Here is a 16706-nt window from a genome sequence, read left to right as displayed (position 1 = left end):
ATTATTATTATTGTTATTATTATTACTCTCTCTCTCTCTCTCTCTCTCTCTCTCTCTCTCTCTCTCTCTCCATATGATTCTCACAAAAAAAAATAAGAGCCATCAAGCTATCGATCCCTATAAAAACAAATTAATTAATACCTGAAAACTGAAAGTTTTCAGGTATTAATTAATTACAAGAAATTTCTTGAAAGATACTTGGTAACTGATATCCGGGAAATTCAATGGAATGTTTTAGTCCTTCACCTATGAACATTTGCGGGTAGTGTTCAACACTTAACCTTTCGAGTAGATTCCCCAGGGAGATCCATTCTTCACCAATACCCACTTTAAAGGGAGCTCCAATGGTGGTATAGAAAGCGAAAATCATAACTCAGGCGGTAGAGTGAATACAGCGCTCGCTTCCTGTTCCAGGGGTCCGTGGTTTGATTACCGGGCGCTCCCACTTCACCTTACTGAAAATGGGTACCTAAGTTTACAGCTTGAGGAAGTGAAGGCGATCGAGTGCAGTACCGGTCACGTTGCTGTATCCACACTGTCCCGTACGGGCAGTCATGCCTATGGGACTCACTTTCACTTTTCAGTATGACAATACCTCGACTTCAGTTTTCTTAGCAGTTGATTTGACAGAATTTGTGAGTGAGGCGTCAATACAGTATAACCCATTGAAGAATTCTTGAAACTCAAACAAATGAATGTCCACATTAGATAGAGAACCCCCCCCCCTTGTTTGTGTGGTTATATCGTATCAATCATGACACTCAAGTCTAACTGAGCCTTGAGATGACATCCACCAACCGTCATGGTTTTTATTACGTCATAATCTCTTACTGGTAGTCCCTCCCTTACTGTGTACAGTTGCCTCTACATGAAGATCATGTGGAAGTACCTCAGCTTTGGCATATCCAGTGACAAGAGTTGACCACCTCGATTTAGCTCCCTTCATCACAATGAACCTCCCTTTCACTGGCAAGGACTTTGAGCGTTATTACCAGAATATTCATCAAGATGCAACATACCCTTGGAGTCAGGGTCAATGTCCTTCCAAACGATGTCCCATTGCGAGCGAGGGACAGTAAAGGGAATCGATACATTTACGGTGCTGTCCTGATGTAAGGTTCCAACCAGTGTCTTTAAGTAAGTTCTTGTAATTATTACACAAATAGTCTTGCTGCAATGTCACAACCATTGTCTTTAATTCCCCAGTAATGACTGCACAAAGTCCTGATGTCTTTAACTAATTCCCGGTAATGACTACAATGTCCTACTGTAATGTCATACACCTTGTCTCCCAGTATGTTCCCTCAATGACAACAAAAACAGTCCTGCTGTAATGTTACACCACTTCAAGTATGCCCCCGTAATAACAGCACAGTCAAGGGCATCAATCCCACGAGCACCCACCTCATCAGTAGGTCATTTCCCTGGGTTCACACATGCTGGCCTACACGCACAGTGCAACTCAGTACATCCGCATACTAAGAGCGCCGTGCACGCAAGCAGAACGGGGAGTTTCACTTGTATAACAAAGAAATTCCATGCGATGTTTGAAAACGTAAAAACAACAGTACAAGCTGTCACCTGAAACAACACCGCAGTGACGAGTAAAACTCAGAAGACTTTAGAAGATATCATTTTAGGCGCTCGATGCGGGCTGTCACACCTAGTATCTGTTACTTTGTTCTTAATGACGTGCAGTTATGAGTGGTAAGATCTGTTTTAAGGAATTTGCTACTAATCAATCCTGAGAAAATTCTCACGGTATTCTAATAATTTTGACCGTGCTATTATACATTTTATAAATCCGGTGGCCTAAATGCCTGGCTATATGAATTCGGAAAGAAAAGTCACGATGAACATGCAAATTATTTGTATTATCAAACATCTTGGGATCTATTCGGGAAAAAAAGTTTGAAAATCAAATTAAGCAAATAAATTTAATTAAAAACCTTGGATATCTAATCATGCTATTCAGATGTAATTTATACTAAAAAGACAGTTGAATATAGCTGTAAGACGTATATGACTCACGTAGATGCCAGATATTACCAAGTGTAGGGGGAATTTTGCCTACAATTATACATATAAATGGACAGACAAGTAAAGATCAATGTACTCACTGAGGGACATAATAAAATTGGTTCAAATTTAGACAATTTACAGTTAAACTTTAGCAAGATGAGTCTGGACAAAACCATATTATCTACCTTGAAGCATTTCGAGCCCGGACAAATCCATGATATTTAAAGTGATTCGTATCTGGACAAAACCATAATACCGTAAAGTAGTTCAAAACAGGGTTAAAACCACTATTAGACAATTTTTGAATCTCAACAAAACCAAGATAGAACAATTCAACTGTGGAGAAAAACAGCGATATTTACAATAAATAGGAATGTGGACGATATCACGATATGCACACAAAAAAGATCGCCCAAAATCCCTCAGTCATGATGACTGACATTTGACATATTAGACTCTCGTGTGTGTGTGTGTTTCAATCCTTACCCTGGATGCGGTGTCCTCGGTTGCTATGGTGATAATGACGTGCGTGCGTTAGGGCAATAACATCCCCCAGACATTCTCTCACCACCTTGAGGTCTCTAAGACACAGATTAATGTCTTCACTCTTGCCATGATATCCTATGAGACCAAGACACACAGACCAACACCTCAAGATTGTCTCTCACCATCCTGAGTAAGTCGAGGCCGCGGGATAACGTCTCTAGACTATCTCTCACCATCCTGATAATCTCTAGGGTGCAGAATATTTCATGCGGTCTTGCCACACTCCATGACAGATCAACACCTTTACAGTATCTCACAAAATCTTCTGACGGTCCAGGACACTGACTGACACCGTAAAATTGTGGCCTACTCATCTGCACGACTGAAAGACACCACATACCGAGCATCCTTTTGTAGTAGTAGTAGTAGTAGTAATAATAATAATAATAATAATAATAATAATAATAATAATAATAATAATAATAATTAACGGTTTATTGAAAAAGTTCTGCAGCCCGAAGGCTGAAAATATACAATAGACAAAAATTACTTATTACATACATTGGTGGTTTAACAAAAGCCTTCATTAGAGAATGGTAAAGGAACATACAGTGAACAACATACAGATTAATGTTTGCAGTGGAGGCCACGTTGATCATGTACGCTGAGGTGCTGAACAGCAGACATGTAGTGTAGTAACTCCCTCACAGATGGTGTTATGAAGGGCCTCACGTGGTGTAGTAATTTCCTCACAGATGGTGCTATGAGGGGCCTGACGTGGTGTAGTAATTCCCTCACAGATGGTGTTATGAGGGGCTTGACGTGGTGTAGTAACTCCCTCACAGATGGTGTCATGAGGGGCCTGACGTGGTGCAGTAATTCCCTCACAGATGGTGTTATGAGGGGCTTGACGTGGTGTAGTAATTCCCTCACAGATGGTGTTATGAGGGGCTTGACGTGGTGTAGTAATTCCCTCACAGATGGTGTTATGAGGGGCTTGACGTGGTGTAGTAATTCCCTCACAGATGGTGTTATGAGGGGCATAAGAATGGAGGAAACTGCAACGGGCTTATTGGCCCATATTGGGCAGTCCCATTTACACCCAACCCCTATTGCTCAAATATCCATCCAACCTATGTTGCGCCAAAATCTAAATTTGTCTAATTTAAAACCATTGTTACGAGTTCGCTCCTGGTTGGATACTTTGAGTACCTTTGCAATGTCCCCTTATTCAGTGCTGGAAAGAGCACTACCATTCATTGCTCAACCAAAACACCGATGTGGATGTCCTGACTACCCAGCAGGTCCCTCAGCATCCAGAGCTCACCCACCTCAGCTACCCTCCATCCCTGGATGAGGTAGCTACTGTCATCAAACAGATGAAAAATAACAAAGCCTCAGAGCCTGATGGAGTCCCAGCCGAGGTGTATGAAGCAGGAGGACCTCTGCTTACCAACCGTCTCCACTCTCTCCTGGAGAATATATGGGAAAAGGAGGAAATCCCCAAGCTCTTAAAGACGCCTTCATTGTCAATATTTATAAGAACAAGGGAGACATGTCAGACTGTGGCACCTACCAGGGAACTCGCTGCTCTCTATAGCTGGCAAGATTATCGCCCGAGTCCTCCTAAACAGACTTATTCCTGAGGTGGAAAACTTCCTCCCAGAATCTCAATGTGGGTTTAGACCATCAAGTGGCACCACTGACATGATCTTTGCTGCCCGCCAGATACAGGAAAAGTGCAGAGAACAGCGTCGTGACCTGTACAAGGCTTTCATCGACCTAACCAAGGACTTCGACTCGGTCAACAGGGAAGCCCTCTGGTGGAACCCTCAACCGTTTTGGCTGCCCACCATAATTCTTTGCTATTGTGAGCCAACTCCACAATGGCATGAACAGCAGTGTCCTGCACAACGGCACCCAGTCAGAGTTCTTCCCCATCTAAACAGGGGTTAAACAAGGGTGTGTACTGGCACCAACTCTCTTTTTCATCTTCTTGGCTGCCTTCCTTACTCATGTCAGTTCCAATTTAGCCAGCGGGGTGAACATCAAGAAGCGGGTGAAGGGGGGTCTTTTCAACATAAGACGACTCCAGGCAAGAACAAAGGTGTCGGCAGCTTCCATTACTGAACTTCAGCATGCAGACGACCTCACCCTTGTTGCTCACACTGAACAAGACCAACAGGAGATCCTGAACACCTACGCAGACACGTATGCACACTGCGGCCTAGAGGTGAATGTACGTAAGACTCAGATTCTCTTTCAACCTGTCCCTGGTTGAGACACACCTCCACCATCCATCCAGCTTAACGGTACTACCATCTCTAATGTTGTCCACTTTCAGTATCTCGGCTCCCACCTGTCCACCACCGCACACATCGATGAAGAGATTCTGCATTGGATCATATACAGTATGTGTCTCATGCTTTTGGCAGACTCCGAAATCGTGTCTTCAGCTGTAGGGAGCTGAAATTATCCACAAAGCAACACGTATATCGAACAGTGGTCCTGCCCACCCTACTATATGACAGTGAGACATGGGGTCACATACAGGAGGCACCTCAAGGCACTTGAAAACTTTCACCAATGTAGTCTACGTTCCATCCTCTGAGCTCGCTGGGAAGACAAGAGAACAAATACCAGTATTCTTGCTAACACCAACTGTAGGAGCATCGAGGCTACCATTATCCATGAACAACTACGTTGGACTGGCCATGTTACCCGCTGCCAAAGCAGCTACTCTACAGTCACGTTAGTAAACGTAACGTAGGCGGGCAATCGAAAAGGTATAACGATAGTCTTAAGACAAACCTGAAAAGATGTCAAATCGACCTCCTCACCTGGGAATCGATTACTCCACATCGTAACACTTGGAGGAGCACCAAAGAGAAGGTGTCAATACCTTCAAGTTGGCCCGACTGCAAACCGAGGCAGACAAGCGCCAACGTCGGAAAGACGTTGGCACTGCCCCTCCCACAGTAGATGGAGCCCTCCACATGTGCAACAAATGTGGCCTACGCTGCGGGTCCTGTATCGGCCTCTTTAGTCACCTCAAAACTCGCCAACTTAAGTGACATCCCTAATAACTCATATCATTGTATCATAGCTGGATGATCGTCATACATGATTCCAAGTAACAGCAAAGTAGTAGTAGTAGTAGTAATAATATAAAAAAGACAAAAAAGTAGTAGTAGTAGTAATAATATAAAAAAGACAAAAAAGTAGTAGTAGTAGTAGTAGTAGTAATAGTGTGTGTGTGTGTGTGTATTTATTATGCCAGGGGGTCTGGGAGCAGAACCCCTCGGTTGGGAAGTTAGGTAGGTTTGGTTGGTTAGGATAACTTAATTAGTAATAATTGGTTGATAGCACCAACCAAACCTACCTAACTTCCTAACCGAGGGGCTCCGTCCCCAGACCCCCTGGCATAATAAATATCTCTGCTCTATGTCGTTTGCGAGAGAAATGTCATAGAAGAAATGTGCTTTATAGTTGTCAAAACTATTGTTTTCAAAGATAAAATTCCCGAGATTCAGTTGATGGCAATAATGCATAATAACTTTTCTAGTAGTTTTACCGATTCCCAACTTAAGATATCTCCGTTATGGGCAAAATGCGAGAAAAGTGTCATAAGAAATTCCTCTTGATTTTGTCTGGAATTATCATAAAACACAAAATAATACCCTGTATCTACTTATGTCCTCTACTATAAATTGATCCTCATTACAGTTTGTACTGCTAGTACCTCGCCACACACATGTATGCAGGCACACACACACACATGTACTGTAAGCAGGCACACAGGTGCACGTGCACACACACACACACACAATGCTCACATACACATGTATGCAGGCGCACACACACACACTCTTACCCTACACAAAAAAAGGACTAATTCCCAACAGCTGGTTGTACTGAGTTACAAAAACGACCATCTTTAGCTGGGGGTGTAGAGTTAGCAGAACGACCATATCCATCCCTCCCTCCCTCCCACACCCTCTAGTAATGGGGCATCTGAAAGTAGAAGAACGGCAGCTGGTCTAGCTCGTGGCAGGTCCTCCTCAACCACGAATAAGTTTGCCAACACTGAGGACTGTCATTAACTGCCCCCCACCCCCCCTCCTACCTCCTCACCCAAGACCCTCCATTAAGATCAATTATGGCCGCCCACACGACATTTCAGTAAGGCAGGAAATTCTACGAAAAGAGATGTGTGAACCCGCCATAGGTGTGCAGCAAGGTGAGGGTACGAGCTCAGTATCAATACCACGCCACTGGCATGAACATGCCCATCATCATTATGACCACCATCACATACTCGGGTAGACTGGTATACTGACTGGTACACTGTTCTAGATGAGCAAGTAAAATATGGTACTTAAATATTGACTAAAGCTTACCTGTCACGATGGGTGAAGAGTGTGGTTCACTGGGACTTACCTGAGGCGTCCACCATAGTACATACAGAGTGTAGTGTAATGGGATAGTTGTGGTGTACTAAAGAGCTACTAAAGCGGAATCCAACCTGAACGGTGTAGTGTGGTACAGTAGTAAAGGTTTGTGATGTGGCTATAGTTACGAGCTACAATAAGAATAAGTACAACGAGGACCTACCTGAGCTGGTGGATGGTGAGGGGTGGGGTTTCCTGACAGACGTGGCGCCCATCAACTTGGAGGTAGTGGCCTTGAGTCCCCGCCTGATAGTGTTGTAGGAGGCAGACGCCCCCGAGGTGCCCGATCCGCTCATGTCGGTGACGGTGTTGGTGCTGGTGGCAGTGGTGAAGGAGGGGCCAGTGCCACCACTACTGCTGCTAGCGCGGCTGTTAAGGCTGCTGTTGCTGCCACTTGAACTGGTCTTTAGCAGAAGAGTCTCCGACGCCACCACCGCCTCTGTTGCTCCCTCGTTGTGGCCGTGGTCGTGGTGGCGGTTCTGCAAGTGCCTCTTGGCGACGTTAGTCAGGCTCCGGTGAAGCCTCAGGTGACGTTTCTGCTGCGGCTGTGGTTGCTGCTGCAGCTGAGATTCCGGTTGTGGCTGCTGCAGGTGAAGCTGAAGCAGCTGGAGCTGTGGCTGAGAGAGGCTCTTCTTGGCCAGCTGGTGGAGCAGGTGGTGGTGGGGATGGTCCGGATGGAGTACGGACTTGGGTTGCTGTTGATGGGGAGTGGTGGTGGTTCGGGGCGCCACCCAGCTGAGGCGCGCCCAACCCTCCTTCACCGGGGTGTCCGGCGAAGACAGTCGAGGGGATTGGGTGGGCGGCGGGCGTGTGGGTAGCGGCGGGGCGCCCTCTTGGTGCTCTACCCCGCCACCACCACCACCACCACCACCCCGGCCACCCACGTCAGCCCCGCAGCCTGAAAACACAACAAAAATAACTTTAATGGGTAGTAACACTACACAAACATCAGTAAAATAAAACTATTTTCTACTACTATACTTATGTCCACACTCAGGAGACACAACACAGAAACACTATTATTTACCATGACGCTATACAAACATCACTTATGCTATTGGTTAATATTTAGTAGTTGTCAATACCTACTTATATATTAAGTCACAAAGGGAGAAAGAGAAAAAAACAAGGACAATACAGTAGTTTATTTTATTATGTTTCATCGCATATTTATACAGTATTTTTCGAGTATTTTAGCCGGCAAAATTACCAACAATATTAGTTGTCCAAAGTGGGCAGGACTTTGAAGTAGAGGGAAACTGTGGGGTAAAATACTAAAGAGAACACCAAACAAACCTTTGGAAACCTTACCTAACGTTTCCTAATTTGTCAAAATGTAAAAAATCGCTTTCGAGTTTATGGATCCCTCATCTGAGAACCGAAAACAACACCATCACCCACTAAACCCCGAAAACATGAATAAGGTAAGCTTATAGTTTTAGGATTTTTTTAGGTTAGGTAAGGTTTAGAAATGTTTGTTTGTTCTTTTTAGTATTTTACCCCCACAGTTACCCTCTACTTCAAAGCCCTGCCCACTTTGGACAACTAATATTATTGGTGATTGGGGGGGGGGGGTTCATATGGGTTAAAATATTCGAAAAATATAAGTTTGCGACGGAAACGTACTAGAAAAGTATTCTTTTTCTCTTTCTCCCAATATGACTCACTGTATAAGTAGGTGTTGGTAACTACTACATATTAACCAGGCTATTATATACTGCTACACAAACATCATCACAAGAATTTATCTTCTATCGCTACACAAACGTTAACACCCAGAAAACAAGACACAAACTTGCACAACACATGAACACTGGGTTCCAAAGCATCACAACTGAAGAACATTATATAAAAGTTACACTCTTACTAATATTAACCATTTTACTAACACTAACCATTAACACACATCACAAAGTTAGTTTCATTAAAATAAACAAACGTTAAAGTTCAATAAAATACACAAACATTAGCCCATAAGTCAACTACAATGCCCAAACATTAAAGTTTAATTAAATATACAAACGCTGTGTCTAAGCAGAAAGTTTCTGAAAAAACAAATTGCCGTACCAGGGGAGATTACTATACAGGTATTTATAATGGTACAGTATTTGACATCAGTAGGTTTACCAGTTCTGATTAACAGTTTTTTCATTCTCTCTTGAGTTAATAAAGGGGAAAAAAATATATTAAATGTAATTAAATTGTGTCTTGGCAAGGCAGATTGATGGAAGGGTGGAAAAATAAGAGGTGTCACTCAAGGGTGTCACACCTTCCTCTTACCGTCAGGAAAGATAGACTAACAGATAAAGACATGAGACGGGAAACACAGACTGACACAAACACTCAACAATGGGAGAGAAAGAGAGAAGGGGAGGGGAACAATTAACAATGTAAGCTACAGATCGAGTTTACAATCTTGTTCATATTATTTATTTATTTATTTATTTAATAAGATAAGTCTAATATATATAATTTAAATTATTCATTTATCTATCTATTTATTAATTTTGTCCAGCCACCCATGGATAACTAATTCACTTGCCTCTGCATCAAGGAAATTGTATCTGTTCCTCGGTGTATACTTGTAGACGACAGATAACTGTATAGTGTCTACCAAGCGAGAGAGATTGGTGATAACACACAGACCAGAGACTTGTACTTGATGACTGAAAGCAAGTTAAAAGTACGTAAGACGTGAGGTTATATTGTCAACCTCCCGAGACAAGAACTTTTAAATATTACCAGGGTGAGGTATGAGCGGCCTCTACATCCCATTGTTCATTCCCATCTTTTTGTATTCCCTCTAATTACTGTTCTGGCGAGAAAAGGTTTGGGGCATCCAATCTCATTAACTTATCTCTTGCTCTTGGAAAACCATGTAAAGGCAAAATAAAAGATTCTGAGGCGTCCCTGTTGGATCATCTTCACCAAAAAGCCCAACCGCATAGCCTCCTGCGCTTGTGGACAGTGTGGCACCGAGAGCTAGCAAGTATTGTCCGAGCAAACCAAAGCCAAGAACATTAAACACGAAGGAAAGTTTAAAAATGAACAAACACAAATAAAGATTGGAGCAAGGAATGTGAGGACATTATACGAGGCTGGTAAATATGCAAATGTTTGAAGGAAAATGAAAAGGATTAAGTGAAGTAAGATGGGCAAGTTGAAATAGCATTAGTGGTGAAGACTCTTACTTCATATATTCAGTTGTTGGTCTTCTTGTAAACCAGAAGTTGAGCAGTAGTGTTAAGTGGTATTGGGCAGTGTCAGATAGAGTTTTGTTAGTCAAGTTTAATGCTAAACCCTTAGACTTGGTAATACTGTAATACAGGTTTATGCACCAATATATGGTAGTGAGAATGAAGTCTTATAAAAATTTATGATGATTTATAGAAAGTAAAATACACCGTTAAGTTTAATGAATGTCTGATTTTAACGCAAAAGTTGGGAAAGGTAAAGGAGGACCACATGGGTTAAATAATACAAATAGGAGAGCAGAAATGTTATTTGACTTAAAAAAACAATTCCAAATACATGGATTAAACAACAACCTAGGCATCTGTATACTGTACATGGATCTCACCCCAGGACAATGTAAACAATGGTCAGGAACCAATGTAAAATGGTCAGGAACCAAATAGTTCCATTTTAATTCAGGAAAGATTCAGAAATTCAAAATATTAAGAAAGAAATTCAAAGGGAATGCAGACAGGCCAAGAAAGATGATCTAGAAAGGAAATGCAAGAACAATGGAGATGACAGAAGGCATAATTATAGGGAAATGTACAGAAAGATTAAACAAATGTATATGCTCTAATATAAACGTAAAAAATAAATAAAATAAATAAATAACGAAGTGATAACCGTGGTAACATTCTGATATGTTCTTACTACCACCATGTTACGTGTATTATTCCAGATGATACCAGATGTTACGTAATACTTCCTCGAGATAAATATACAGTATATATCAGGTGTCTTCAAGAGAGCTCAGGCTCTCAACTGGCTCAGCCATGTTAATATTGTTGGTATTATCCACACTGTATCTGTATTTTTCTGGCTAAATAAACTGTTTCAATATCAAAATTAAAAGCACAGACAAAAAGTTTCTGTTTAAGGCAGAGGAAGTAACAATGATAAGGATACGGTGGAGTAAGAAATGAAAAGGAAATAAAGACCTAACTACCAAATCTAGACACAGAAGTTGAGGCAGCATTGAGCAAAATGAAAAATGATAAAAGCTTATGGGGTTGATCAGCTTCCGGCAAAATTGTTAAACAAATGGGCAATACTGGGATCAACTGTTTGACTAAAATTTTAATTCTATATACTTCAAAAGAGACCTTCCCAATAATTTAAAAAAAAATCAATATTTGTATTATTACGTATAAGCCAGGAGCCATAGAGTGCACCCAGTTTAGAACAATATGCTAAATAAACCATACCTGAAAAGTTTTTTTGAAAATAATTTTAAGAAAAATTAAGTTTACTTTAGAAAGTGAGTTACCTGAAGAGCAAAATGGATTTAGAAAGGGAAAAGGAACTACAGAGGCTATAATTGGTTTGAGAACTTGAGTGAATGGGCTTTAGAAACCAAAGAAATTTTTATGTCTGCTTTGTATTTTGAAAATTTTTTGATAAGGTAAAGCACAATAAACTTATAAAGATCTTGGAAAACTAGGAATTAATGAAGGAGATATTAGAATTTTAAAGTATCTTTACTGGCAACAGGAGGCTGAAGTGTTAGTAAATAATGAGCTCACTAATTGGTTTACAATTAGACAGGGCATAAGACAAAGCTGTGGTCTATCTCCAACATTGTATAATATTTATTCAAAATTCTTAATATAAGTGATAATGAAGGAATAAATGTTAATAGTAAAGTAATATAAAATAAATGGTATGTAGATGATAATGCTTTTATCACAGATAGTGAAGAGGCATTACAAAATCTCGTTAACAGACTAATGGAAAAAGGTAAAAAGTATGGTTTAAGAGTTAATGCTGTAAAGACGAAAGTAATGGTTGTTTTCAAATTGGAAATAAATTCTAAATTAAAAATTATGGTAGGCAACAGGGAACTTAAACAAGAGGAAAATTTTGTGCATTTAGGAAGTAACATTAGCTGTGATGGTAGATGTACAGAAGACATCAAAATAAGAATAGGACAAGCAAAAACAACATTTAATAACCTAAAAGACCTAATGAAAGGGGACATCAACTTCAAAAAAAAAAAAAAAAGTTGAAAAGCTTTATATGGCAAGGACTGATGTAGGGGTCAAAAGCGTGGACACTCGGCAGACACCAGGGAGAGGGGGGCATTTGAAATGTGGTGTTATAGACGAATGCTAAGAATAAACTACACTGACAGAAAAACAAAGAAGTACTGTACTAAGATTACCAAAAATTTCAAGAGTAATACTTGAACTATATATATATATATATATATATATATATATATATATATATATATATATATATATATATATATATATATATATATATATATATATATATATATATATATATATATATATATATATATACAGTATATATATATATATACATACATACATACATACATACATACATACCGCTGGCTCACTGGTTCATACCAGGTGCATCCCCAGCCTGCCCAGCTGTTAATGGGGCTCCTAAGTTACAGTTGGGGAAATGAAGGTGGCCAAGTGTAGTGCCAGAGAAACTGCCCCCAAGTGCACCGAAGGGTTAATACTCAATAGTAAGTGTCCTGTACCTATGAATCCAGGAAAAAAGTCACAAGAAAAAAAGTCACAGAAAAAAGGCACGGAAAAAAACCTAACCTAACCTACGTGCAATGCCATCATATTGTGTTGTCAATGTGTACAAGTCATGTGACTTTTTTCCTGTGACTTTATTTTCGTTCACCGTACCTACACAGCCCCTACTATGGGACCCACTTCTACTGTCCACACTTATGGCCTCCAAGACCTCACTCTGGTGCATGGTGTTTTTTTTGGGGATTCTCCTTTAATTGTTGTCTTTCACGGGATCCGTTCTCAACACTCTTCTCTCCAGGCCCAAGAGAAAAACACACATTAACACATAAGGCTGATTACATTTCATCGTCAGCGGAAAATCATACGCTCTGGTAAAAAAAGAAAATATCAAGGATATTGGGATTAAGGCTTAACAAGCACTGGCCATCTGCTGCGTTAGTGCTTCATATTGAGTGGATGACCAACCCGAAATAGGAGCATAGTTAGGAACAAGGCAAAATCAGTGTAGGAAGGTCCCTATCCCACGTGCTGGGAGAAATAATCTCTGTCAGTCAGTCAGTCAATCCGCTGAGTAACGCATCTGCTCAAAATAGGCCCAATATAATGTTAGATAGCCACAAAACTGTCAGGCATCACAACTACCTGCAGACACAACAACCTGAACAAGTAAACACAAAGGACAGTTATCAAAGTTAAATTACCGGAAAGTAAGGCCGGACGGCGGGCCAAACTACAGTATGAGTAAACAGAAGAAAACGAACAAAATAAAAAAAAGAGATGTTAAATAAAAAGGATACGTTAAGGGAGAGTGAGTGTGAAGAGCGTTCACGGGGAGGAGCTAATGAGGTGCGCCGCCCTCCAAATGGTAATAGAGGAGGGGAGTGAAGGCTGATGGTGAAGGTAAGTGTGAGGGTGGGCGGAGGGAACACACCAGGTAATGGTGGAGGGCAACATAAAGAGCTTATAGGTGAGAGGTGTATGTGTGTGTAATATATAATGTACAGTATATACAAAATGAAAAAAAAAACTATTATTATTTTCTATGTTATGATAACCACAAAATTTTTGACTTGGTTTGACAGTGTGAACACCCCCCCCTAACCAAATAATAGTAAATAAATCGGGAGTGGACAGCATTTTGGGGATTAACTCCATATTGTTGTGAGAACCACGAGCTAAGTTTAGCAAAGTCTGACCGGCGTGTCTCTCTCTCTCTTAAACAAATGCCAAAAGTTTTTGACCACCTACTTGTGCATGTGTGTGTGTGTGTGTGTGTGTGTGTGTGTGTGTGTGTGTGTGTGTGTGTGTGTGTGTGTGTGTGTGTGTGTGTATAAGTGTGGTGTGTGTGTGTACGTGTAATGGTCAGCATGCTCGCCCCGCAAGCGAGCGGACCCGAGTTCGATCCTCGAGCAGGGTAAAACGGTGACCGGATAAAACCCCAGTCTCGTACAGTATATAAAATAAAACACTTTTATGTTTAGGTTAGGTTAGTGTTGACAAATGACAACCCCGTTGGGGTTACGCCATTTGTCTCTGTCTACCCAGCAGTAATTGGGAACCTGGATGTTAATCGACTTGCGGATCGTGTTCCGGGGTAATGGTTAGCCAGTGTAGTTGGCGAGTTGTCCAGTCTTCTCGGATTATTCCTTGACACTGGGTCATGCAGCTCATTAACTTAGGGTGTGGTTGTTGTGTTGGCGACAGCTTCTACCCCTTAAACAAATTCACGCCTAGGTGGCCCTTAGGCCGGCCATCTTCGTTACACGAGGGGCAACCATTATCATTTTGTGTGGTGAGTTTGTCTGAGCGGTTTGTGTGCGTGTGTGATCAATATCTAGTTTTACATCGTAGTGTTGCATTTAATTTTATTATCTTTTACTCAATTTTTTTTAAGTTTTAATTTTGTCATATACTGTTTTACAGTATATCGTTTTTACAGCAAAACGGGTCATTGTTGTGCTTTGCTTTCCTTTCGATTACTTTTATTTTGTTTTGTTTTCTCGAGTGTTTCTATTGTTTCTTGTTTCCGGAGGCTTTATTTTTGCAAACCAACAAAAGGTATTAAGAAAAACAAATACGATCAGACAACTCCATAGTGGATAAAAAACACAATTACTGTACAGTACTATCGATTTAAACTAAGATACCAGGAAGAAAACAATATTACATTAAGAACTGGAAGATAAAAAAAATAATAAAACATAATACCCTGTATTCAATTAAAGAAACAAATAAAAAGAATAGCTTATTAGCAAACGGAATATCTCAAAGTAAACAAGGTGTTGCGACACTCAGCCGAACTTGGAAGGAACGAAGGCTGTTATAAGTCATTATTATATGTGTACTCAAGCGTACATCTCTAACCTCTACTGCCTTGTTAATACCAGTTAATAATTTTACGCACGCACGCACGCGCCTGCCTTTGTTATGTAAATGTATAGTACAGTGATCCCTTGGTTAACGAAATTTCGGTTAATGAATTACCTTCCATAAGAATCTTCAATTCGGTTAACGAAAAAAAATTCGGTAGAAATTTTTACGAAATCATGTCAATATGTTTTCGCTTGCTCACCAGCTGGAATATTAGTCCACCAATACAGTAGTCGGTTCTAGGGCTTAAATTCGTTCCCATTTGAGTAAATATCAAAAAGGTTGTACTATTCAATAATTTTCCAAGTTATATATTAAAATTTCTAGTCATTTTAACACTTATTTAACATAATTGCAGTACAGGAAACTAGTTTTTGGTGTGCCAATCAGCCACTTGACTCACCCAGCAAGGCGTCAGTTTGTATCTCTGGTCAGTGGAGGTAACATCTTGATTGTGGCTCTCTTGAACATAAACTATTTTTACAGTACATTATTGGTCATTCTGAAATTTATTTTATATACAGTATTGACAATAAAAAGTGCAGTGCAGTGTTGATATAAAGAAAAGAATCTAGAATTACACCTAGTGAACTTAAAATTTTATGGGTGAAATGACGGCATGAAGCATGGGGTGATTTCTCTCCCACCCCCACTTCCTTCTCTTCTCCCTTCTCCTCCACCCCCACTTCTAATTCCCATCATCATCATCATCAACCAGGAGCCTTCTACATACACACCTTAAAGTAAGTGTACTTCACTGCATTTATTTTTACTTTGTATGTAATTTTTGGTGAGCTGGAACCAATTACCCAAAATCCCATTGAAACAATGGTTTCGGTTAACGAAATTTTCAGTTAACGAACAACCTTCTGGAACGAATTGTGTTCGTTAACCGAGGGACCACTGTATGTGCATTCAAGGACACTTCTGTTGCATATTGCTAAAACATGTAAATACCCTATGTCCAGTACCTTCACCACATACTGTAAGACACTCCTCTATGTATTCAGGAAACCCTTAATACCTGCAGCTAATATACTGTCATGTCACGCTAAATAAGGATAATCGTTCCACTAAGCCTGGCAACTCTATTGACGTTTTCGACTAAATAAGGATAACCTTTACTTTTCATTGTTTTAACTTAACGGAAATTAGTTTATATAAGGTAACATTTGCTGGACGTAGTTTACCTTTTTAACACAACATAACTTGACCTAAATTAGAACATGTTATGTTGGGTTACGTAAGGTCTGATGCCTGTATCATGATTACGTAAAAATTAAAAAATAATCCCAATCTTGCAATCACCAGTATACACTGTACATGTATTTATTTATGTATGTGTGTGTAAGTATGACACAGGGTGATGAAATGCATCTAGTGTGGCAGCATTATGTCAGTGTTAAGGTGCAAGCACTGCTTGCTCCCTCTCGCTTTCAGCTGCCGCCACTGGTCAGCCCTCGTGGCGAACAGGGAACCAACTTGCATAAGTCTTCCCCTGTCAGTATACAGCCTCTTCACCATCAAGACTCCTGCTGTGCCTACGCCTGGCAGCACATGGTAACCGGGTGCCTCGTGGACCCAGGCTAGACCAGCAAGGGATCTCGGAGTAGCAGTGGGC

The 16706-nt window shown here is 40.6% G+C and overlaps 1 protein-coding gene across 5 annotated transcripts in view; it reads right to left on the bottom strand.

Annotated features, from left to right (window-relative positions):
• LOC121876856 (protein disabled-like) overlaps positions 1-16706 on the bottom strand; it is a 245410-nt gene that overhangs the window by 155271 nt on the left and 73433 nt on the right. For all 5 annotated transcript variants that reach the window (XM_042382542.1, XM_042382375.1, XM_042382608.1 and 2 more), the window contains one exon: positions 7123-7857. In XM_042382542.1, coding sequence (XP_042238476.1) covers positions 7123-7857 — 735 coding nt within the window. The remainder of the gene's footprint in view (positions 1-7122; positions 7858-16706) is intronic.

This window comes from Homarus americanus, unplaced genomic scaffold, assembly GCF_018991925.1.
Source record: "Homarus americanus isolate GMGI-L3 unplaced genomic scaffold, GMGI_Hamer_2.0 scaffold51859, whole genome shotgun sequence".
Taxonomy (NCBI): Eukaryota; Metazoa; Arthropoda; class Malacostraca; order Decapoda; family Nephropidae; genus Homarus; species Homarus americanus.
Note: the sequence above shows the minus strand (reverse complement) of the source record. Positions and strands in the feature narration are given on the sequence as shown.